The following is a 26,172-nucleotide window of genomic DNA, read 5'->3' as shown; positions in this document are numbered from 1 at the left end:
CCTGATCTGCCATTAATGATCTCGAATCGACAGCAACTCAACCAGATCGCGCCTGCTCTCACTTCAATCTCATTTAAAATAACAAACGAGATAATCCGAATTAATGACCCGACCCGAACCGACCCGAATATAGTTCGGGTCGGTTCGGGTCGGGTCATTAATTCGGGTTATGTTCGGATTGTTCCTTGTCTAACCCGAACAACCCGAAACCCGATCGGGTTGACCCGAACCCGACCCGAACCCGATTTTGCCCACCCCTAGTGGCATCCATTTTGCCCAAGTGGAGTCAAAATTACGTCATTTTTATATCACAGAGATTACTGAGGAGCTGACACACCTAACTTGTGTTGCTATCTGTGATTGATCATAATTTGTAGATGAGGTATGCATTCAGTTCCGAATTATATGTTCAAATAAGTGTTAGGAAACCAAAGTGCATATATTAGATAGATTGCTACGAATTAGTTCGGAATACAGATCAGTGTTGGTATGATTATGAAGCCGATGCAGAATAATCAACAAGGTCTGGGAATAATTGATAAGGTCAGTATAATCGTCTGGTCACTGGGCTTCATAGCTCGTTGGGCTTGATCGTGGGCTGGCCGACATGGACTTAGCGAATTTCATGGGTTGCATCCGTCTGTAATATTTAAATTTCATAGTCATGATAACCATAATTCGGGGGAAAAAAAATGACCGCCTTATAAAATAGCATACTAAAATATTTCTTATTTTTGTAGCGCTTCAATTCTTTTTATTACGGATACGCTGTTAAGTCATGCGATTTAATAGAATTAATTTTTAATATTATTAAACCGCACAATTTTATAATATATTAAAAATGAACTTCATTAAAACATTCGACTTAACAATGTGAGCATCTCAAGGAGACATCATCAAGATATCAACCATTAGCCAGTGGTCGTATCCCCAACATATTTAGAGACATATTGTTCAAAATATATATCTTTTTCGACAAAAATAGGGAAAAAAAAGTAAAAGTTTTGCTACTTTTGTAAATTGGGTCAATTTTTAGGTCATTTTCATTAAATTCCCAAAAATATTGATACCACTACCACGGCAATTGTAGTATTTTTCTCAAATCTTAGAGAAGTAGTAAGTTTTTACTTGAAATGCATTGATGAAAAAAAAATCATTTATAAATCCCCGATTATAATTTAATTTCTTTCTTTAAAAAAGAAACTCTAGCCGCGAACGTCGCTTGACTGATCACCGGTGCCGCATGCATAGTCGTTGTTGGCACATGAAGTTGACGCCGACAATGGGTCGCTCTGTTTGGATGTGCGACACAAGTCATGTGTGTAGGCGACCAAACTAAATTTTCTTGAATAAATTAAATGATCAACCTAACTAATATAGCAATTATATTCATGTGTTTAAGATCAAAACGCATGTTTCTACAATTGTTTATGTGTTTAAACGACAACACATGATCTCACATTCAGACATTGCTAAAAAAAAACACTCCGATATAATTAGTGACGTTGACTGGTTTAGGGCAGATAGTCAGATGATAGTTTGCTTGTCTCGAGCAATTTCTGGAGGCACAGAACACGCTAGCAGAGGGGCCATTTGTGCTGCATATGATGTCTGCAAATAGGGCGTCATTATATGATATATCTCTCATGGAGAAGTTGACCGACGGATATTTTTCCAGTTTAATAATCTGGTTGAAATAATATGTGTATAATCAATGCAGAATCATTAAATTCATTAGGAACTTAATTATGATCTCTATTTGTTTATTTAATTTTTTTTCCTTTTTGGCTAATTTCACCCTGAAAATATACCAGTCTTACTTGTTTATATTCCAAAATAAATATAATTGATTCATTTGCCACATATTATATTATACAAACTATCTGATACCATTTTATCGTTAATTGTTACATAATATACATTGTTTATTCTTATTTGTTCCTTTCAATTTTAAATTTTTCACTCCACTACCGATTGCATTTCATGTATTAAGCTAAGCTTTGTACCTTTCTCTCTTTTTTTTAAAGTAATATTGTGATTGATAGTTATTGAATAAAAGTTACAATAAAATTTTGACTTTGCACTGTTCTAAATGCATGAGTGAAATAAAGTAACCGTTATATTATCAAAATTATTACTCATTTAATTTATTATGAAATAGTAAGTGATTGAGTTTTTTTAAAGTTTATCATGTTATCAAAACCGTTACTCATTTTATTTATTATGAAATAGTAAGTGATTGAGATTTCTTAAGTTTATCATGAGACTAAATATTATAGTGTCTGAGGGTTAAGCGGGCGCCAATAGTTTAGTTCATCATAATGAAGTTGGGAGTTTGGAGCTAATCGTCGATCTAATTAGGATTATAAATTTGAGTGTTGAAGTCGTTTTCGTTTTTAAACTAATTGAATGTATTAATAATTCTTCAGTCTTCAAATAAAGGTTCATCTATCTCTATAGTTTCAAAGTTGATCCTCTGGATTGCAGTTGGCAACTAAGGGCAAAAGCATTTCTTAATTTCTTTTCTGTTTCTTTTTCTCTCTTTTTTTTTTTTTTAGTACTGATATAAGTAGAAAATAACACATAAGACCACACTTTTTTTCCCATATGGCATTTTGGATAAAAAAGATAAGAAGCAAATATGACCTTTTAATTAATGACACATAATCATGATATTGCTATGAATTATACGAAGTATCCAACAAAATCTGGTTTTCTGCCTTTCCTATGTGTGTTCCCATTAATAAATGTATGTTCACTTTCAAGTTTCTATTAATTATTCTATAAAGAATAATATAAATCAGATAGTATCCAACAAAATCTGATGAGATTGGAACACATACATTTCAAGTTCATTGGAGAGCAGATATTTGCTAGAATCATGCACCACTCCCACTCGTTAATCCCCACCTCGTTCCCTCTATATATAACCAAGAGCTAACACATCAAGCAGCCCACATTCAAACCCTAATTTTTACCTGAGGCAGGCTCTTTCACTTTCTCACACACATACCAAATACTACATCAAGATGGTTGGTTTTGAGACTGCTGCAGCTAACTGTATTATTACGGCTAATAACAATCCAAAAACTCCTCTTTCATCAATCTCCAGCATCAATCTTGAGCAGTAAGTCATATATAATCAATTCTTGCCCTAGGCCACTGCACTCTCTAGGGTTTTAGTACTGCTGTTTCGTTGACACACACACACACACGTACAGTTGTATTTTACGTAATGATTCATGCTTATAATCTTTATTGAACCAATATTGTTGAGAAGTTCCATTAACTCTTCTTTACAGCTTTGGGTTGTTGTTCCTTCGGATAAATCTTTTGATGAGATTGGAATTTTGCTATTATTATTATTATTATTATTATTTTGTAATGGATAAGTTTTATGTGCTAATTATAGCCAATAAACAAGAGGATAATTGTGACTTAATCCTAATCAACAGGGGCGATCCAATGGCGTTTGAGGCGTTTTGGAGGAAACTGGGAGATAAGTGTACGATGGTGATCTCTGGAAGTGATTTGATGAGCTATTTAAGCGATATGGGAAATGTATGCTGGTTTTTGGTTCCGGAACTCGCTGAAGCAATCAACAATCTTCATCATGGGGTTGATAATGCAGTATCCGACGGTCGGCATATCGTGATCGGAACGGGCTCCACGCAACTCTATCAGGCTGCACTCTACGCTCTCTCTTCTCCCGGAGGGCCCGAGCCCATCAGTGTAGTCTCCGCTGCCCCTTACTACTCGGTGAGCCAATTGATGAAATCGCATTCCGTTACATTTAATTAAAGTCAACCCTTTATGTTTGACCTTTTTTTTTCCCCAACATGGATATATCTAGATCCTGATTAGCACGTACGTGTTTAAAGCAAAGTCAAATGACCACAATCTATTAAAACAGCATGCACATTTTTGCGACATTGCCGCATCTTGCAGAGATCATGAGACAAAGGAACAAACATGTTTGTTAAACATACACTTAGCTAAAATGAACAAAAATTGGTATTCCATGTGTAGCATGCATGTGTTATAGATCCTACTCATTTAAACATGGCAGCATGGGGGAACCATGCTAACTGTTGGGCAAACTTACATAAAATTAAGTTTAATTAATTACTTTTGAGTTAAACATGATCAAGATTTGGAGTTGTGCCACTACACTATATGTAAAGAACTCAACTACGATTATTATAATTAATCATTAATCATCTCGCGATCAGTCAGTTATTAATTATTATGGTTTAATTTAATATGGAACTATATATAACAAAAATTTATTGATTGCAGCAATATCCAGCAGAGACAGACTATTTACGTTCAGGGCTATACAAATGGGATGGTGATGCGAACACGTTTGATAAAAATAATGGAGCTTACATAGAGGTTATTAACTCACCAAACAATCCTGATGGAACAATCAGAGAAGCTGTGTTGGCGAAGGTGAACCGATCTGCTGAAGGAAAGCTTATACATGACCTAGCCTATTACTGGCCACAGTACACACCCATTACCGGTGCTGCTGATCATGATATTATGCTATTTACTCTCTCAAAATGCACTGGTCATGCTGGTTCTCGCATTGGGTGAGCATATTTATAATTTCTAGTAGTTGTTATAAATGGAGACTGACACAGATATATTTTCAGCTGGGCGCTTGTTAAGGATACAGAAGTTGCAAGAAAGATGACTAGGTTTATAGAACTTGGTAGCATAGGCGTATCAAAAGAATCCCAGCTCCGAGCTGCTAAGATTCTTGGAATCGTTTGCGACGACTACCCTAATTTCTTCGAGTACGGCCGACGACTCATGTCTGAAAGATGGAATATGCTGCGCCAAGTGATTAGACAAAGTGGGGTTTTTGGTTTGCCTGAGTACCCACTAGAATACTGCAACTTCACTGGAAAATTCACAAATTCGCATCCAGGTAATTAATCAATCAATCAATTAATAAATAGATAACTAATAAATTGATTTGGCGTATCTTTTTGTCTTGTAATTTAACAGGCTTTGCATGGTTGGAGAGCAAAGAGGATGAGGACTGTGAGAAACTTTTGAGAGCAGAAAGGATAATGGCGCGAGGCGGGAGACGTTTCGGGGCTGATGCAAAGTATGCTAGGGTTAGCATGTTAAGTCGAGAGGAGATCTTTAATATTTTCTTGGAGAGGTTATCGGCAATCCAAGGTGGATCCATTAGTAATGGAAAGCATCTGGGAAGCTGATGGCGATCCAATTTCCATCTATATATATTTGCGATAAAATGTTAATCATGGAACGATCTGATTCGCAAATACCATACATGGCTTTCTTATTTTCTTTTCTTTTTATTCATTCATGTATGTAAATTTGTTCCTTCAATATCTAATCAATTTTTGGAACTTATTATTGATGGAGGAAGGACAGATCAAATTTATAATTTAACTCTAGTAATTCGGAAAAATGAAAATGTAACACGTAGATATGGGCCACACTCTGATTCTTCGTCAAAACCCAGTTAATTTCATTAGGAAAATGATAAACAAACTCAAAGAAGACAAAAGGACGACAGAAACGCATGCGCCCACTGCCGTTTCACGCGTTTCCTTATTATTCTTTTACTTTTGCATGGGCCCATAATAAATAATAAAATAAAGATTTTATTTTTGGAAAGCATGTTAAATTTTAGCTTTTGACCAGATTTCCAGTCCTTAGTTTACTCCCCTCCTTCGTTATTCTCTTTCCGTTCATCCGGAAGGAAAAGAAAATTGCCCAGCCCCCTTCTTTTTTTTTTTCTCGCCCAGCCCCATTTGCTTCGTTACCGGATGACGACCACTTCTTGTTCTTGCCCAGCCTAGATCTACAACAGACACGATCGAGTCTTCTTCATCTACGACGTCACTGCTTTGGTGGAATGATCTTGTTCTGGCTCTTTAGGCTTCTAAGAGACTTCTAGCTGTTGCTTGCTGCTGCAGTTCTAGTGACCCATCAGTAAGTATTTTTTTTTAATTTTTATTTTATCTTGTGAATGACAAAATTTTGAACTTTTAATTCAACAATGTGGTATCGTGGTATCATTTATATGATCATCCACTTAATTGAATTAATTAAATGTGAAAAATAATCTGTGGAACGTGAACGGTAGCTAGCTACTTGACACTGGGAGATTGTGACATAAATCGAAATACTGAGCACTCGGAGATTGTGTTTTATGTGTAATTTGGATAAAAATCCTTGATTATCAAAACAAATGGTACCGAAAATCTCAAAAATGGCAAAATGGGTAGCATGCGGGTGTTAACTTCTTTCTTGTGATAAGCGAGATGCAGAGAGAGACTTGTTAAATGCAGATGGCTCATGTTGAGTAAATGAGAGGTGAGAGATGGAGAGAGAGAGGATAACAAGAAAATTTGATTGTAAAAAACGTGCTGCTATTTGAATCTCTTTTCGTTATTTTTATGGTTATCTTTTCATTATTTTAATATTTTTTTTTATTCTTTTATTTTTTAAATGAAAAAAGTAACAAACAAAAGATGATGAATGGAGTTGAAGCAACAGACAAAAGGATACGCATTTCTATCATCCCTTTATCGTCAAAGAGTTCAAATAACAGAACTCATTTCATTATTAGGCTATGCTGAGCCCTATCTGTGGACCTCACTATCGGCCACGGACCACGGTATAAACACAAGAACTCAATCAATTTCTGTTGTTGATTAGGTGGAGCCAGCTATTTGAACAGCTTTAAATCTTTGCTCTAGTTTTACTTAAAGATGATGACATTTTTGGGGGAGGCATGATCGCAACGAGGGAATAGCAAGACAAAGTCTAACAAAACATAATATGGTAGATTTTATTTATGTAATGTATGCATGTATATAAAGATTTCTTCCTGCTATAGGTTTATTGCTGGCGCGAGTCACAATGTCACGTGGCCATACGCAACCAAGTAACAAGTATCCGTAGGAAACACAATTGAATCTCTTGTGGATAAAGTTTTATTATCAGTCTCTAAAATTATTTTCTTTTTTCTTGAAAATTCTTCGGATGGTAGGGTGGGGACGCATGTCATGGCATGGGTGAAGAGAAGCCTCAAGAGAAACAAGCACCACTCGTTTAAAATCAACCAAAGGATGCTGCCAAATCCACTCTCACACCTAACGTTTTTTATTCCATTCAAAAGTCCAAAAAATAAAATTGGAAATGAACTCACTCTCATTTCTTCCCAATCTCCACCACCACCTACTTCTCTTTCTTCTTGTTGTTGAGCACAATGAGCTGTTGCACATTCCATGGCCAAGAATCCATCTGAATAATTCCTTTAGATACTCTTCTTTCTCTTTTCCCCACCCTCTCTATCTTATCACTCCCTCCAAAATATGCCTCCCCCTTTTTGCTCATCTTCTTCAAGAAATACTGTTTCACCAGAAGCATTTCTTTTTCATAAACATCGTTCTTCCTCCTCAGCTCTTCTTCTCAAGCCAAATTTATCTCTACCCAGATCATCTTATTCTCTCCTGAGCCTCAAGAACTCAAGACTCACGCATAGTTTTGCTAGTATATCATCTTTTGCTGAAGCTGAAGGTGAAGAAGAACAAAATGAAGGACTCCAAGTTCAGGAACATCATCATGATGAACCTGCAAAGACTGAAGCTGGTGATGACGAATTGCCTGGAATGGCACAAGCCTTTCATATATCTTCAAGTACGGCCTCTGCTATTTCGATATGCATAGCCTTGGCTGCTCTTACTCTTCCTTTCTTTATGAAGTCTTTGGGTCAAGGACTGGATATAAAGACCAAGCTTTTATCACATGCAACACTTTTATTTGGTTTTTACATGGCTTGGAATATTGGAGCCAATGATGTAGCCAATGCCATGGGGACTTCAGTGGGATCAGGTGCTTTGACACTGCGACAAGCTGTTTTGACTGCGGCTGTACTGGAGTTTTCAGGAGCGTTATTGATGGGAACCCATGTGACCAGTACAATGCAGAAGGGGATTCTTGTTGCTAGCGTATTTCAGGGAAAGGACACCCTCCTTTTTGCTGGCTTGCTTTCTTCTTTGGCTGCAGCTGGTACTTGGTTGCAGGTACATTATTTGAGCTTCCTTCTTTAATTAGTATTTAAATCTTGATTATGATATTGCGGATTTGTTTGTGAGCTTTTAATAATATGAAATTTTCATGAGTATACAACAACTCAATTAAGCAGCAGGCTCTGAATAAACTTTATGGAAGAATTTGTGCCATCGCTACAAAAATGTCTACCTTTGAAATGATACTCTAGTTTTCATTCTTAGCTTCAGTAAACAGAGCTTTCAGTTACTTAAGAGTAATCAGGAGTATTCATTTCTTCTATCGCCTCTTATACTTATGCCTGTTAAGTGAAAGCTTCAGTAAACAGAGCTTTCAGTTACTTAAGAGTAATCAGGAGTATTCATTTCTTCTATCGCCTCTTATACTTATGCCTGTTAAGTATTTAATATGTTTGTACTAATATGTATTTACAAAGGTATTGAAAGTCCAAGATTGTGCTTTTTAACAATTATTAGATGCTACCCGAAAAGTATTGAACTTTTAGTTTCCAATTAGTTATTGTTTTTATAAGCAGCTCATGCAAGTCTTAAATAATGTCTCTTATAACTTTAATAGCTTTAAAATTAAGGGCAGTTGCTCTCCTTAATGCTTATATGCTCTACATTTTTCAGTTATGTTTTAACTCCACTAATGGTATCTTGTATTATTAGGTTGCATCATATTATGGTTGGCCTGTCTCCACCACACACTGTATAGTGGGATCGATGGTTGGATTTGGTCTTGTTTATGGGGGAGCTGGTGCTGTCTTTTGGAGTTCACTGGCGAGGGTGACATCATCATGGGTGATTTCACCGATACTGGGAGCACTGGTCTCATTTCTTGTCTACAAATGCATTCGTAGGGTATGTGCTTTCACGTTATGGACTTGTACTAATAATGCTCGCTGCCTTGCATCCAACATGGCTTTGCCTTGGCTTGTGAAATTTTTAAACTTTATCTGTTTGTGCTTGTGGTTTCTAAAATACATATTATATTAGTTTAGGAGTATGATTTCACTGCTTTAGAGTTTCAGAAAATCTTGAGCCATGAGCATGTAGAAGTTACTTAGACACCATATGCTGACTCTTTTTTCAATGCTTTGCATTAATTAGTACAAACCTACGACGAAATGGCTAAAGTGATCAAATGGCAGCTTGTATGCATGATAAATTTTGATGTACAAACTTTTCTAAATCTAACCTATATTCATTTACAGGCATGGGGATAGGCTCTGTTTCTGTATAACCTTTTTGCTTTTCAGTTTGTATACAGTGCTCCAAATCCTGGACAAGCTGCGGCTGCTGCTGCTCCAATTGCTGTTTTTGTGGGTGTAACTGGAATCTCTTTTGCAGCATTTCCTCTGAGCAAGATCTTTCCTTTGGCTTTAGCCCAAGCTTTAGCATTTGGTGCTGCTGGAGCCTTCCTAGTTTACAGAATTATTCAGAAACAACTCGGTCATCTCCTCGTCAAATCCACCTCATTGCAACCTGAGCCTAAGGATACTAATATCCACAACAAGAGTATTGGAATTTTCTCTGATATTGCAGGCCCCAAAGGTACCCAGCTGGAAATAGTTTATGGTGTTTTCGGGTATATGCAGGTACTGTCAGCTTGCTTCATGTCATTTGCCCACGGTGGAAATGATGTCTCCAATGCAATAGGTCCCCTGGCGGCTGCGTTATCTATTCTTCACGGCAGTGCTAGTGGAACTAAGATTGTTATTCCAATAGATGTTCTAGCATGGGGAGGTTTTGGAATTGTTTCGGGACTGATGATATGGGGTTATAGAGTGATAGCCACAATTGGTAAGAAGATAACAGAACTGACACCCACTAGAGGATTTGCAGCTGAGTTTGCTGCAGCTTCGGTGGTTCTGTTTGCTTCGAAGCTGGGATTGCCCATCTCAGCAACGCATACTTTGGTGGGTGCAGTCATGGGAGTTGGATTTGCAAGAGGACTAAACAGTGTTAGAGCAGAAACTGTGAAAGAAATTGTGCTTTCCTGGGCTGTGACAATTCCTGTTGGTGCCACCTTTGCTGTTTTCTACACATGGATCTTGACCAAGCTTTTGTCATTTATATATTGAATAGAAGTTTAAATTTTAAAAAGAAACAATTTGATTTCATGTGATTAACTAATTCACCCATAATTTTCCCAACAAAATTCTTGTATGATTATTACTTCCTGAGCTGACGTGGTTTCCTCCAGTGTGGAAGTCACTACATATTGTGGCATTGGGAATGCCACAGCTGGTTTTTTTTTCAGACTTAGGAAATTTAGGGGACAATACTTGGTTGTCCTGCTGAACTTGGTTTAAGACCTGCTCTTTGAGGACTACACTTTTTGTGTTGAATGAAAAAATTGTTATGAAACGCTACTGGCTGGAAATAAATTGTTCATTATTTCACTAACTGGAATTCTCGATGAATTTATTGTTACTTCTCACCGGAAAGCCTATGAGATCCTTCTTGGACTGGACTAATTGGGGTACATTCATTCTAGAGGACAGCGCCATGAAATCATGGCTGACAAAGAAGAGGGGAATCAGCAAAAATTCCAAACCCGAACTGGCAACTGGTATGCTACTATTTGTGTTCGTCAGAGCACATCATCCAAGCTCAAACAGATTACTTTGAAACCATCGCCACTCCAAAAATCGAGGACAAAACTATCTTAAGTGGGGATGTCAATATTCATATATTTTTATTTGTTTTGTGGAGGGCATTTTTCCCACTTCCCTTACCGATTGTTGACTTGAGCGATAAAAATTAGAGATATTCATATTAGATGGCAAATTATAGGGTCTAGACGGAGCTTTTTTTTAAGCTTGGACGGCCCAAGTCCATATCAAGAAAAGTATAAGGTCGGGCTTAGTCGAGTTTGGGCTTTTTCATATTCTTAAATTATTATTTTTAAACTATATTTTTAAATTATTTTTTTAATTATTGTAAACTGCTAATAAATTAATAGTTAATAATGAATTAAATAAAATAAATAAAAAATAAAAAATGAAGCAAATTAAAGTTTACGTAATTAATTTTTTAATAGTGAATTATTTAATTCAAGCACGATCTCAATTAATTAAGACTTAAGAGAGAATTTCATATTATGATTTTAAGTTTTTTGAATCATTATTGATTTATAAACTAGTGGATTCAAAAATTTTTTTTAATGTATTATTTTAATTTATAAATTTATATTTAAAAAATATATATAGAGTCAAGCTTGGCTTAGGCTTTTTTTTACCTTAAGCCCTTATCCCCTTTTATAACATCTTCATATATTAAAAAAAAAACGATACCTTAATTATTTATCAGATGAACATCTAGCATTTTATTCTAAAATATTTTTAATTTTTTTTATTTAAGTAAATAATAATTATAATTTAATGATTGTTAAGTTAATTCCAATTAGTATATTATTAAATATTTGGATTGAAAACAAAAATCTTCACTTTAACATTTCCTTATCTGTCATTTGCTCCCTTCAACTGACCTTAATTTGAATATTGTTCTATTATCGTTTTTTTTATTACAAGATTTTATTTGTAAGTGTTTAGTCCATTAAATGACTAAAATCTCTACGTAAATGTCTACAATAATATTATATTAGATAGTCATTTCGATTATTAAGTTACTAAGTGCTAATGTTTACCTTTTAAAGGTTTATTTGAATTTAACTTTTTAAAACATTAACAAATAAATAAATAGTTAATAATCAAATTGTTGATGCGAGATTCTAATGTCTGCTCGTTCTCGATCAGTATATTTCCTCAACTCTCAAATTCACGACCAACAGCAGATTCTCCTCGTAACCCTTCTAACCGAGCAAAACAATGTCTCGTATGACTTCTACTTTATCAGACTCATGCGCACACAGAACTGGTCAGAGCACGCTGGGAGTTTTCCCAGTGTAAACCCTCCGATGCTCAAGTCAGAAATGTTGGTTTACTTTTGTGAGAAACTCGGCCACTAATCTCGTGGCTGTTCTTTAATCTTTTAGACAATAGAAAATGCCTGAGTTTTTCTCCCTTTTCTCAACGAAGATGTTTTTTCTTAAGTTCTAATGTGAAAATGTCTAACTCGTTTACCTTTATTGATTACCTTTTTTATAGCCTTTCTGTGAATCCGATCCCCCACGATCCATGCCCATCACTTTCCCCAACTCACGGAAGTGGATGCTTGAATGTCGTAGTTCCGACTGAGTGGGTTTCGTGCCTAGATTCTCGGATAGGAGTGCGCGTTTCGTTAACCTCTGTAGATTGGGTTTGCCGACCTCGACCTTCAGCAGGGAAAGGTGTCGGCTCGTAGCAGGAGGTCATCTTGTCCTCGTGGCCAAGTAGAAATTTCCTGCTCGTTGATACTTGCTACTAGACTTCACCCGTCTACTCGCTTATAAGGAGGCTGACTCCTCGTCCAGGGTACGGCTGGTCTCGTCGTTATAAATCCCCCAAACACAAATGATTTTAGTAAGTGTGTACAAGTATTAGTATTTTATACTCGTACCCAAACTACCAAATAAACAGATAAAAAAAATTATACCCATACCCAATCTTTTTTATAAACAAAATTAAAATTGGACTTAACATCCAACCCTACTTTAATTACCCTCAAAATATTTTACCATCCATAAACATCACATCACCAACAGATGACAAAGTGACCTGGAGGATATCTAATGTTTTATTTACATGGTGTAATAACAAAAAACGGTCTCTACAAGAGTACTCACGAGTCCTTTAACTAAGAAATGCCGTTGCAAGAATAGAGCAAGAAAATTATTACATTTAATTTATTTTAATGATCATATTTGTCCATTAAATCTCTCGAGCAACCAACATTAAATCCCTATATTACCAATTCAACTGGTTTGCAGAATAATGTACCAGAATACATAGATGAGAGCCCTTAAAGAAACAAATTCATGGAGACAGTTCTAGCACAGAGGTTAAGCTGGGTTCCCACTCGTATCCATGGAACATCATTCTCTTAGGAAGGGGTGGTACGAAAGCCTTCTTCTTTCTAACTCCTCGTTTGTTTGGACGTTTTAACCAACTTTCCCCAGAGACATAGAAATCTTTTGCAGAACGAACAGACTCATCCATAAGGTCTTCTCGCACTTCCCAAGTGATCCTTGCATCTGACATATCTACTACAACTTCAGAAGGTCCTTGGACTTTAAATTTTTTCAGGTGTTTTTGCTTCAGTTTCTGTGCGGTTGTAGATGGAATCATGTAATATTTTTGACCAGGCAAGAGCTTATCTTCCGGCCACAAAAAGGACTCAAGAGGATTTTTGAAAACTTCAGGCCGAGCAACGCACATCCCAGGATATTTTTCCATCAACTGTGAAACGGGAACTGCATTTTGGTACAACTCTTCCTGTCCCCCTGCATGAACTATCCGTACACATACATCCCTTGATTGTACGGTCATGTCCAATGTTATTGGCACTTCGCCAGATTCCTTCTTTCTTATGGAATCTTTATCCTTCTCCCTGACTAGCCCTAATGATTGAGCAAAACGCTTCAGCATCGCCAGCAATTAATAAGCTGTCTGATCCAGATGTTTCATCAGAGTCAATGGCAGAGTGGCAGGAAGTGGGAGCATCATGTTAGCTTTAGGTAATTTCAATAGTATTATGCATTGTCTAATTTGGATAACCTTTTGTTCCCTGGCCGGCTGTCCTTATTCTTATTTATTCCCAAATGAAGCAGTGGTGAAACCTAGGCCTAGTATACAAGCAAGTATAAGTGAAAGAATATATCCTCCCTTTCTTTTCTTTAACGATATGAACAAAGTTGGCCAGGATAAAGATAAGAAAAACCAGTATGTTTTAGAAAATTCTTGTCGGTTTGGTCAGTTTGGTCCTGTCCCACCTCTGCATGCACATTCTTGTTCCAGTGTCATACTCCCATAGGCCTGAAAGAACCTGACGTTCCAACTTTTTTAACCTCCCACTTATCCAGTTATTGTGTAGAACAAGACAACCCTTCTTTGCACAGTCTCTCCTTACATTCTTTTTCTGCCACAGGCCCAAGTATGCACCATTTGGGAAGAGGTTTCTGTCCAAGAAATGAACTGTCAAGTTTGTTTCAGGTTCTACACATCTATCATCTCCTTTACGATTGGACCCACCTGCCCCACATAAAGTGTCATAGAAGCTTGGCTGCTCAGATAGACCAGAGGTTGCTGCATGCTCTACCACTTTCTCCATAGCAGCAATAGTAGAACTATCTGAACGAGCAAAGTAGAAGCCAGAGTTCAAGCGCCTTGGTAAATTTATGGCTCCTGTAGATAGAAACAGCAGCACAAAGAATCTAAGTGTTTCATCTCTTTATTTTCCCATTCAAAAGGCGGCGATTTTACATATTTTCAACACTTTACACACACACACACACACACACACATATATGGAGGAGCAATATGCATGTTATCTAGTAATAACATCATAGATAAATGGATAGAGCTTTTTACAACAAATATTAAAAGAAGAAATGAAAATAATCGAGAAGTAAATTGCATAAAAATTCAATCAGATATCCTAATAATCCAATCCTTCCACTGTACATATTCAAGCCATATTTTAAACAATGTCAACAATGGATAGATGGGTAAATCACCTGTTGCTTTGTATTCATCAGATTGTGCGGCAAGAACAAAAGGCCCATAAGTGTAAAGTGATGGCAATGGATTTTTAAACCAATACACATCAACATCACTCAAAAGAACATTGTATCCCAACTTCAGTATCTGCAACACCATTCTGGACTTCGCTTTGGTAACCCTCTGAAAGCATTTTGTTCCAAAATGGCAATCATTAAAGCTGATGTTACTTGGAGCTGATGGGTCATTGAAAACGGGTAGGCCCTGGGACAAAATAAAATCAGAAAAGCGCAGGCAAGAACCACCCCCCACAGGGATTTGCCGGAGAATATTCAAGAAACAAGCACAACTGAAACAATTTCCAGTTGGATTATATAAAGCAATTCCAAGCACTGAAAACCATGTGAGAATACATAAATCATCATTGTACCTAAACATACTTTACATTCTCCTGACAGTCAAATTTAAACAATGCGAACTATTGGCTCTCTAGAAAAGACAAAATGAATTAATTTTTTTAATTTTGCAAAAGTCAGATATACTTTTGTTGCTAAAACCTTGGTCCTATTTAGCATGCCCCCAGCTTCCTATTTTGGTTATGATTTTGTTTATGAATGTGGTTACACATAAGATGCATTTTGTCACATGAGAAAGAGCCAAAAAATGATAAAAGTCATTTCAAGGTGAAAAAAAAAGTGAAAATGTACGGAAAAGATACCTGCAAGATTGAAAACTGGTAGGTTTCATAGTCGAGAGCACAAACAACAAAATTAGTGACCCTGAGGCGACGTAATCTGCATACCCAACTCATTAGCATCTCCCTATAACTATATCCAGCAACTGCAAGCACAACTGTCTTATTCTTATCTGCAATAACTGAAAGGAGTGACTCCAAGGAAAATGGAAAATCAAGGGGTGGCAATGCCTTCAATTGATCTGCAAGAGAGCAATCTAATCTTCTGTGCAATAATTTAAGACCACCAACACAAGCCATAAGTTTCTTTAACCTCCAAGAATGGAATATTTGTCCCTTCCAGAAGCTCAGTCTCTCATATGTAACTGGATAAACAATGTTTTCTGTTGTATTGACAAAAAGATATTGCCTATCACACTTCACAAGATTTGCAAGACCAGAATAATTAACTTCAAGAAAGAAAGATGATCCATATAGAGACCCAAGGCGGGAATTGCCAACAGACTCCCAGCTTCTCCTTTCTGCACCTGAAAGTTGGGACTCTTTACCTGACTGATTAGATAAATTTTCAGGATCATTAAAAAATAAACTTGAGATAGTCCAACTGGCATCAAATACAAATCTTTGTTGACATGAAAGGGCCTCACTAATAACCCATTGGTTGTGAATCCCTTTTCCATACAAGAAAGGAGGAAGAACTCCATTATGTAAGGGTAGCTCCACGTTGTTCCACGCCAAAAGCATTCTGTCTTCACAAAGACTCCACTGTGGACTCTGATCAAGTATCTCCTGGAACTGATGAAATGAAACAACATCAATTGAGTATTTGAGTTCCTACCAATAGGCCATCAACTTTCAATCCGAATTCAATTCCTCCATACCTCCTGAGTTGTAACCATTTTCCCATCTTTTTTCAGCCAATATTTCCCATCATCACTCAAGTTAAATGGGAAGTAGGAAACATTTCGTGATGAAGCAACAAGAAGCCAGTCATTTTCAGATTCATAAGCATAATTCAGAGTGCAAATGAAGTCGGGCAAGAGAATGGTTTCTGGATCAATCAAAACAGATATATCTGATTTAAATGATTGTGTTCTTGCTACCATAGAATGGAAGAATGGAGTACCGAGAAACCTAAAAACACCCAAACACAGAGCAGAAGGCTAATGCTTCATCAATTGATTTTCAATTGTGAACAAAACAAGAGCTAATTGAACAACACAGATTTGAATGACTGCATAAATAAGAATCAAGAGTTTACAATCTTGATAAATGATAGTCCAGATTGTATTCAATATAGAAGTATTAAAGCTATGAAAAGTTAATATTTGCTGACAGGGCAACATTTGCTAACAGGGATAATATTCAATTGGATTTAAAGGATATTACGAAATGGTGACCATTTAATAATTACAATGGAATATTAAGCAAGTGGAAATCCAAAAGCAGTCAATTGGGAAGAAAAAAAAAATGGACTGCTTACGTGAAATCGATATTGGGCTCAACAAAAAGTCTGGAACCAAAGTTGGCGGCAAAAGCAGCTACAGAAGGGTGTTGGCTGAAGAGAATAACAGTGATATCAGGTGACAAGCCAAGCCATGACCGAATAGCAAGACTCTGCCTGAATCCAGCAGAACCAGTAAACGGGGCAGGTGCTGCAAAGATTGCAATTTTTGGATGGTACTTGATCTCATCTTTGTTGAAGGTGGATAATTTGTGAGTAGCATAAATGGAGAGGCCAATTAAAATGAACCCAGACAGCCACATTGACCACAAACCCAGTTGCAACACCACCTGCAACGCAAATCAAAACAACAAAACGCATTGAATTACCACATTTATAAGGATTCGAAGCAAGAGAGAGAATAAAAGAGGGGACAAAAAAGGACGATGAGAAAGGACCTTCATTTTCAATTTCATTGTTGTAATGCAAATAAGAACGAGATGAAGTTCGATTCAAAAATGAAGTTGGATACTTTCAATAAAACGAGAGAGAGAGAGAGAGAGAGAGAAGTCAGAAGTGGAACTTTAACCGAATTAAAAAATGCAGCTCTGACCTGTGGCGTGAAGTGGAGGAGCTGCCAACGCATAAAGGCCACCACTATCATTCGCACCTCCTCCGAGACGGCCAAATCCACGGGACATGTGACGTTTCGCGTCATAAACACGTCAGCTTTCGTTCCACTTCCACCACCGCGCCACCAGTTCACTTTGCGTTTGCGCCGTGAGGTCAATTGACTTTTATTTTTATTTCATTTTATGACACCAGTGGGCTGAGCGCTGTCGATATTTTTATTTCTTAGGCCCATTTGTGCGTATAATTAACGAACGATTATACGAAGACAAAAGATACCGGCACTTCTATAATATATATATATATATATTTTTGTATAAATTAAGGTAACTGTTATTTTATTGATTGAATATAAATATATAATAATAAAATTAATCATGTAGTAAAAAATTATTTCATCCAATTAAATATATAATACTACATTAATTTATATAAGAATTTATAACCATTTGATTAACTAAATAACTGAACTGAACAATTACCTTTCAACTTTTTCTTGTTCTAGGTTTCAACTGCTTTCAATTTAAATTGATCATTCTCATTTCGTGACACGTGCATACTAATAATAGGTCAAAATTTTGATTTTAAATCCGTTCAGCTTGGAAAAATCAGCATTTTATTGTTCATACTTCATACTAATAATAGGACTTGACTAGCTTATAGAATCTGTAAGCTACAGACTGCAGCATCAGCCGTTGGATGTGGTTGGATGTGGAGTGAGAAACCAAACAATAGATAATCGGATGGTGGGATGACGGGAGATGTTTGTTACAGTATCTGTACCATAGACAGGTCCACTAATAATAATCAACTCTGTTTCGGCTGCCCAGTTTTCCATTTGACTCAACGGAGGGTTTATATGGTTATTAAACCGTACACAAGTTACATGCAAATAGCATGCAGGATATTTCAATCCAAATATTGACTGTTTGAGGGCAATCTTTCAATCGAAACAACACAAGTATATTCTTTACAACCTAAATTGTTTGATATTTTGACATCTTAATATTTAGCAGCCATCCACCTGCATTTGATAATTTGTAATTCCATCTTTCAGCAACAGTGACTGATGGAAAACCACAGCAACTCAATTTCAAACATACACTAAATTGGAAAACAATGAACGAATTAAGAATCTCTGATAGTCTACTAAGCACAACTTGCCAACCCGCACAAGAACTGCCGATAGGAACCATACCACATGAGAACTGTTGCAAGCCTAAAGTCACAAAACTGAGATACAGGTGATTATTCTGAGAACAAAATCAGACAAGGATACAAGCATCATCAAAAGACGCACAAGATACTACCATCCTTAATTCTAAACTGAACAGAAACTACAGAGCTTCACTAAGCATGCATTCATTTCTTGTCAAGACTCAAGAGAGATCACAGAAACCTACTAGCAAGCCATTGCTACACAACAGTATCACAAGTGAAATCTCCAGTTTCCAGGTACATCAAACCTTCAAATACATTCAAACAGAAGTCCTCTCCTTCAAACCTTGAATCAACCACAGAAATCCCTTTAATCATCTCTGCCTTCGCACAGGTGATCTAGATCTCGACCGCCTGCCCCTGCCAAAAATTGCAAAGTTAATGAACTAAGCAACATGCAAGTCTGTAATGAAATTTTAGGATTCCAACAGTTTCACCTGAGCTGCATATTGTTATAATGATGGTTGTGTATGTCTTATGAACATTAACACAGTCTTAATCTTAAGAATACATGGTATCATACCTGCTCGTTTCAAGAGAAGAATAGGGAGAATGCCTGCGCTGAGAATGCTTGCTATGTGGTGACCGCGTAACATGTCTAGAAATGAAAACATTGATCACACTGATATGGTAAGTTAAAATATATATAATTCATGAGATGTTTAGCCTCTTACATAGTCAAACTCAATATTCAGGCTGCCACAATTTTTTTCCCTTTATCTTTTTAGTTTGTTTTCATTACTAGCAATAATGCTAGAAATCCCAATATTTGGATCCCAATTTATATCCCAGCGACAAGTGAAATTATAACTATTAAAATTACTACTATACTATCCAATAGATGAATGCCACATCAGTTGACATACAAATTGGGATCCAAATGTTGAGATCCCTAGTATTATTCTTTCACTAATGACATAGGAAGGATCTATATCATCAAAAGAAACCAAGTATCACAAAAGGAGATCCTGCAGATCCAGAAGGCTATTGTGGCTTGTGCATCAACCTATAACGTATTGAACTTTACTAGTGCTGACCTTCTGCATTTAAATTCTTCCCAACTGAGAAAAGATGTATAAATTCTCAGGGAAAAGACAAAACGAAGATAATGAGTTATATGCCTCTCCATCACATATCAGGAAATGCTCTAACAGTTTATCCATTGCTTACAATAAGTGCCTACATTATAACATTTATCAACTTAAGGACACTTCCAGGGAAAAGAATGTGTGAACTACGACAGGATAAGAAAATATAAAACTTGAGCAGAATGTCAACTGTAAAGTGGTTCCAAAAACCTACCAGGATAGACAGTAGTGCGAATTTCTCATTTAGTGAAATTTATGTGATTACAAATCAAAGCAAATATAACCACTGTATTGCACATCATCAAGAGCAGAAAATACAGAAACCATGTCACAGAAAGAGATTTGACCACCAAATTTTTAGAGATGGGAAAATTAGAAAATTAACAACTGCAGAACATATAATCTTCGAGACAAGGCAGAGCCAGTCTTCATGGTGGATGGCATTAATCTTACAAATTATGTATACAAACCCAAAAAATAAAAGACCAAGGAATTTTACCAAAAATGTAACAGAAAGTGCATTTAAAGGACATTTAAAGGCTGCTTTACTGCAATTGACCTAGATACAGCTATAAAAACGGTTAATCCAGTAAATCCTCTTCTCAGTGTCTAAGGTCAGTCCCATCTTAAGAATCAAATTGAGAGCGAAAAGTAAAATTAGTGTCAACAATCAAACTATATGCATTTAAAATTGACACCAGAAGAGAATATGCATGTGAGAGTGAGAAACAGAAACCACCAAAAAATATATTAACAAAAAAAAGTCATCAGCTATCCTAGTCTTATATTAAATAACTAACAAGTTTCATAAGTGGCATTAAGAACTCATGAAATTGGAGTTAAACCATCATCTTCATCAGTCAGCAATTATCTCATACAAAACAACCTTTTTTTTTTTGACATAAGAACAAATAAATGGAACTAAATTAATGGCCTATCTTAATTTTCTTTGGTGTTCCTGGAAATATGTCCTCATAGAAAACAACCTTTCTTTTTTTCCCTATAAAATGTTATATAAAACCACAATAGCCAGTTCAATTCCCATGGTATGTCTAAACACTCCAAATTTAACCTTTGAAAATACTTCAAATTAGGAAACAGGAACATGAACAAAAGTTATGAACTGATGCGTGGGTTACCTTCTACTAGACCTCACAGGTGATGGTGATGAGTAGCGTTTTCTTGAATGCCGCTTCCTGCAGTGCATAACAGAATATGAGATCTTCACAACATGGTGGGAAGAGAAGGGATGAAAACATAGAAGATAGAAACCTTTTAGAATCATCTGATGATTGATCACTTGAATCATTGAAATGACTAACTGAGTTTTCCTTGCTGTTTCTACCCTTACTGCGAATTGAAGAAGAACGCCTTTTCTTATGCCTGTCTGGGTCACTAGTAAGTTTATGTCTTGATGTATCTTCCTCCTTTGACCGTTCTCTTTTTTTATCAATACCTTCTTTGATACTGCCTCTTTGGTGTCTCTCTGCATCTTTTCTGTCCTCCTTGACATCATCAGCGTATCTCTTCCTTGACTTGAATTCCTTAGGCTTTTCCTCGGACTTTGCACCTCCACCTCTTGTTTTATCTCTTGAGCCATTTTGGTCATCAGCCTTTTCCTTTCTTGAATGTCTTTCATCCAGTCTCCGATGATCTTCATCACCCTTGTTGTCAACCCCACTACCAACCTCTGTTTCCTTACCACTGTCTTTCCCCAAAGAACTCTTTTTACTTTCATGTTGATCATTTTTAACTGATTTCATTCTGGTTTCCATATTAAGTAAACTATCATTTGTTGATATTTTCACACCGACATTTGTGCCAGGCAGTTCACTTTTCGTTTTCATTCCAGTCTTTTCTCCCAAAGTTTCATCCAACCCAGAACCATTAACACTGCTTTCATTATCCGCATCTCCAGTGACCGTATTGGAAGAGTATGCATGAGTATCATCTCTATTCTCACCTAACGCACTGATAGCGCCAATGATATTAGTTTTGCTCAAATCCCTCCCTGAATGTGTCTCAGCTTTATTTTGCTTTTCGGGTTTCACATGTAATCCATTCTCAGCAGCATCATGTATGTTCTCAGAATGTTTATTGATGCTGAAACTTTGAATTTCATCATCCCCATCATCACCATCATCTGAGGCATAATTTGCAAGACCCAATACATCTCCAGGTGAGCTGGAACTAGTTTTTTCACTGGCACCTTCAGTTTCCGATTCCTTTGCTTTAACTGGAACAAGAACCTTTGCAGAAGCCTTAGGAGTTGGGACTAATGGGGGAGGCGGTGATACTTTACAATTTGAAGTCATGTTTTTGTTGTTAACTGCAGTAGTCAAGTCATACTATAAGAGATCATACTATAAGAGAAAACTCTTAAAAAGGAAAAAAAGCTAGTACATACTCAGAGATCACAATGTGCTCACCTTCAATTTCCAGATCATCTTCACTAAGAACCTTAGTTGCAATTTCATCAAACAGCTCATCAGTAACCTGTCAATGGGCGGGGTGAAAAAAATGAAAACTATGGAATTAAAGTCATTAAAATTAGAAGAACATCAGCCATCAGGCAGTCGTAACCTTCAAAAGAACTTCAGTCAGTATGCGTTTTATTTCCTGATTAATTGCTGCAGTTCTAGCTGCCTCCACATAATCCTACATAGAAGCAAAAGTTCAGGTTTAATCCAAAGGCATAATAAGTGCATCCAAATAACTATATCATAATAAGAAAAACTAAATTATAATCAGGTTAAGTAGAAAAAGAAATAAAACCTCATCATCATCTTCTTCTTCGGTTGACCTAGAAGAATCAATGCTTTTGCTATCTGCCTGTTCACCTTTCCCAGATGATTTATGAACAACTTCATCCTCAATGGATTCGGGTTCCTCTTTAGTATTTTCTATTGAAGACTTTGTGATGGCGGCTTTATTCTTAATTATTTCTTCTTTAAGCCAATTGGGCACTGGAGCCTAGAAAAAGTTCCAAAAGATACAAGTGCAAATGGGTAGCTACTCTGTGAGGAATCTCTCAATAATGATTACAGAAGCATTCAAAGTCAACAAGTGTAAATAAAGTACCTTTTTGGGACGTTCGGAAACGCCAGAAACCCCATACACATCACCTGGAAAGGCTGTTGTAGGATGAAGTGTTGCTGCTGCACCAATGCCAAAAGCACTAGCAGATGAAATTGTTGGCTGGAAGCCCGAACCAGGAAACCTTACAAATTGATGTGCAGCAGGTCCAGGAACAGAAGCCATGGCTATGGAATGGTCATGCTGAGAAATAAAGAATACATTAGCATATTAAAAGCAAGCAACTGAAAGCAAAGTTACAATCATAAAACCAGAACCAAGACCTGTGAGCCTGCTGGAGGAATTGGTGGATAAGCAACACCAGGTGTGACAGGGGGCGTCCAAGAATTAACAGAAGGCACTGCTGCAACAGGGTCAATGCCTCTTACAGTTCCTGCAGACTCATGATGAGCAGCATAACTGGATTGCATGTGAAGATCCTGATCATGATTAAACCTAGGTGCAAAATCTAAAGGCTGGTCGCTGAGAACAGTTGGAGGATCAGCAGCCTGATTCCCATATGTAAATGGCTGTCCTTCCTGAGCAGAAGGAATGGGCATAGGCAAGGATCCATACACATGCTCCTTTTGATATGCGGTCTCTTCTGTACCTGCCATCGGTATAAAGAGTCAAAACTGCAGGTCGAAGACATAAAATAAACCAAAGCTTAAGCACATAGGAATCCAAATTGACACTATTTGTTTGCTTTTCAGATGTTATGCAGACAAAATTTGATCTCTGAAGTTTCTGGGAATCAAACAAAAGCAACAAGCGTCTACCCTTTACTTACAGCAGCAATGGATAATCTAAAAGTAGTTAATTAAACAGGCAAAATATATCAGCAACCAATTGATATTGCCATGCCTCCCACACACGGTAATGAGACTATTATATACCCTCAATAAGACATCAATCAGGTATCACAGTTTCCTTTGTGCATGGACTATCACAGAAATAGCTGGCATCAATCAGGCATCAGGCATCACAGAATGGTGAGCAATTTCCATAATTCGAGAGTTTTTAAACAATGGGTCAAATTCTAATTCCGCATATCTATGCACTGGATAGAGATGGGGCATTCATGTGTCACAAAACCCATAAAATGTCATTCAAGGCCAACCGGCACAGCACACAGAGCAAGTAACATATAATTATCACACAGGGACTCTCAAAAAATAAAAAATAAGGAAAAAAATAGTCACAATTTCATTTCACGAATGTGATGGTGCTTTTCAACTACTTTCCAATAACCAAATCAACTTACTAAAAGAGAAAATGACCTTGCCCAAACCAAATGGACTGAATTGAGAAAGCAAATTAAGAAGACTCAATATATGCTAAAGTTTGATGTCTGAAATGCTGAAGATCCTGAACTTTATCCGAAATATAGCTCCAGCAAAGGTCGCATTGAGGACAAGCATCAACAGAAATAAAAAATGGGGTAGTTAAAAAAGGATGAGGTCCATAGAAGCAGTTCTTGAGCACAAGCTTCACATGCAAGTTCAATATGCTAGTGAATTTTTACCTGTAACAGAAGAATAACTAGAAGGTACCTCCTGCTGATGAACAGATGGACTGGAACATGAACTTTCTTGATGAGGAAATCCAACATTTGCTTCTCCAGCTGAAGCTCCATCTCTACCAGAGTAAGGTATATGCACATCAGGACCATACGAAGATGGCCCAGAACTCATGGCCGCATTCTCCTGTTGATAAGCCATTGGTGGCTGGTGTGGCTGTGCAGATGGAACTGAAAATTGCTGATAGCTAGACACAGGAATGGACTGTTGTTGAGTATCTGCATAACGAAAATCAGCAGGCTGTGGATATTGAGACTGAATATGCTGATTTTCCATTGCAGCCCTTGCATTGGCCCATTCCTTAGCCCTGGCAGCCCAATCTGGCGCATTGTTCTGGGCTGCCATAAGAAGAATCATAAAGGTCATTACAAAGATCATTTGAAACAAAAATCGGTGACAAAAATAGCAACCCAAAAAAAAAAAAAAACTATATTTCAATGTTTTAATTTTATTTTATATTTGGAGGTAGACAGAAGAGAGTGTGTGAAAAGAGCAACAAGAAGTAGAATGGCAAACACGGCTACATTTTAACACCAGCATGGGTGTGACGGTAGCATGTATATTGGGGCCAAGAGCATTAATCATTTTGATAAACCTTCCTGGGTTACTATAGTAACAGTTGAGGTTCACTGAAGTCCAAAGCAACCCAAGTAACAGTGAGACTGATTTAGCAGGAAAAGATACTACACCATCCCAAGATTATTTCATCTTAAGTAACATGTCCAATCACTATTCTCCATTTTACTCCATGTATTACGTAAAGAATAATTATTCGGAAAGTTTCAGAAAGTGCATTGCAGAGTTGGGACAATGCAGAGACAGAGATAGAATCTTTCATCCCAGTAATAAACAGGTGTTCGCAGACCAATAACTAGGAAGATATACAAATGAACTGGAATAACTTTAAAGAAATGAAAAAGGAAAGTAGTAACAAACTAGTTGACATGAAATTCCTGCTATTAAAACGTAAATGGAACTACCTACCACTGTAATCCCAGCCCTGGTGGTGATGACTCCAGTTCGAGTTGCCCCAATCCTGCAAACATTGATTTTATTATTAAATAAAAAAAGACTTGGCATTGAATAAGCACCAAAAAGGAAAGAAAGGTAATTACCTGATTGGGCTGAGGGTAAGATTGGGACACTTGGGGAGGAGGAGGAGGAGGAGGCACGTGGGGTCGAGGAGGGAGAGGGTAGTGGTGCGCAGGATAAGGAGGGGGAGGAGGAGGAGGAGGATGATAAGCGGGAGAAGGGGCGGGTGGAGCCCACTGGGAAGGAGGAGGGGGTGGCGATGGAGAGTGAGATGGAGGAGGAGGAGGCTGGTACTGAAATTGATTGGAGTACCATTGATGACCTTGCGGAGGGGCTGGCAGTCTTGGTTGCTGCTGCTGGTGAAGGTAAGGGTTGTGGTGATGATAATGATCTCCCATCGGTGGTGCCTGTTGCCCCGATGCCGGTGCTGGTGGTGGTCTCATGTACCGGTGGGACTGCTGGTATCCCTCCATGTTGTTTTAGGTCTCTCGTAGTCGCGTCCTGGAGGAACGACGCTCGTTACACAAATTAAAAGGGGAATTTGATTTTTCCCTTTTCTTCGTAGGGGTACACAGTTTTCAAGAGGATTTAATTTTAAGATCTTCTTCCTTCTTTCTTTTTTTTTTCCCTTTTTTTTCTTAGTCTTTTCTTATTTTTTAAATTTAGCTAAAAAATTTATTTTAATTATAAATAAATAAAATAAAAAAGATTAATTTAATTATTAATATAAAATTTAATATTAATCA

General features: G+C 37.1%; 4 protein-coding genes across 4 annotated transcripts; 2 read left to right on the top strand and 2 right to left on the bottom strand.

Annotated features, from left to right (window-relative positions):
• The first annotated feature begins 2,992 nt into the window (after positions 1-2,992).
• Positions 2,993-5,231, top strand: LOC18045075 (L-tryptophan--pyruvate aminotransferase 1). The gene is made up of 5 exons (XM_024186315.1): positions 2,993-3,127; positions 3,456-3,759; positions 4,300-4,595; positions 4,659-4,936; positions 5,017-5,231. The coding sequence occupies exons 1-5, from the start codon at positions 3,030-3,032 to the stop codon at positions 5,229-5,231; spliced, it is 1,191 nt and encodes a 396-aa protein (XP_024042083.1). The 5' UTR covers positions 2,993-3,029.
• Positions 5,232-7,032: 1,801 nt separating this feature from the next.
• Positions 7,033-10,393, top strand: LOC18045074 (inorganic phosphate transporter 2-1, chloroplastic). Its single transcript, XM_006438237.2, has 3 exons — positions 7,033-8,075; positions 8,733-8,924; positions 9,323-10,393. Exons 1-3 carry the CDS (start codon positions 7,365-7,367, stop codon positions 10,145-10,147), a joined length of 1,728 nt encoding a protein of 575 aa, XP_006438300.1. The 5' UTR covers positions 7,033-7,364; the 3' UTR covers positions 10,148-10,393.
• Positions 10,394-12,654: 2,261 nt separating this feature from the next.
• On the bottom strand, positions 12,655-13,720 carry LOC18043704. The gene has a single exon (XM_006438236.2). The coding sequence runs from the start codon at positions 13,592-13,594 to the stop codon at positions 12,983-12,985; it is 612 nt and encodes a 203-aa protein (XP_006438299.1). The 5' UTR covers positions 13,595-13,720; the 3' UTR covers positions 12,655-12,982.
• A 93-nt stretch (positions 13,721-13,813) lies between these two features.
• Positions 13,814-26,035, bottom strand: LOC18043702. The gene is made up of 19 exons (XM_024186314.1): positions 25,510-26,035; positions 25,379-25,430; positions 24,340-24,732; positions 23,099-23,424; positions 22,821-23,018; positions 22,515-22,712; positions 22,323-22,397; positions 22,169-22,235; positions 21,012-22,068; positions 20,879-20,935; positions 19,175-19,249; positions 18,969-19,011; positions 18,537-18,686; positions 17,417-17,602; positions 16,843-17,153; positions 16,241-16,493; positions 15,384-16,154; positions 14,683-14,929; positions 13,814-14,350 (listed from the first exon to the last, which is right to left on the bottom strand). Exons 1-19 carry the CDS (start codon positions 25,897-25,899, stop codon positions 13,896-13,898), a joined length of 5,304 nt encoding a protein of 1,767 aa, XP_024042082.1. The 5' UTR covers positions 25,900-26,035; the 3' UTR covers positions 13,814-13,895.
• Positions 26,036-26,172: the final 137 nt, after the last annotated feature.

The sequence above is a fragment of the Citrus clementina genome, unplaced genomic scaffold (genome assembly GCF_000493195.1).
Source record: "Citrus clementina cultivar Clemenules unplaced genomic scaffold, Citrus_clementina_v1.0 scaffold_4, whole genome shotgun sequence".
Classification (NCBI taxonomy): domain Eukaryota; kingdom Viridiplantae; phylum Streptophyta; class Magnoliopsida; order Sapindales; family Rutaceae; genus Citrus; species Citrus x clementina.
Note: the sequence above shows the minus strand (reverse complement) of the source record. Positions and strands in the feature narration are given on the sequence as shown.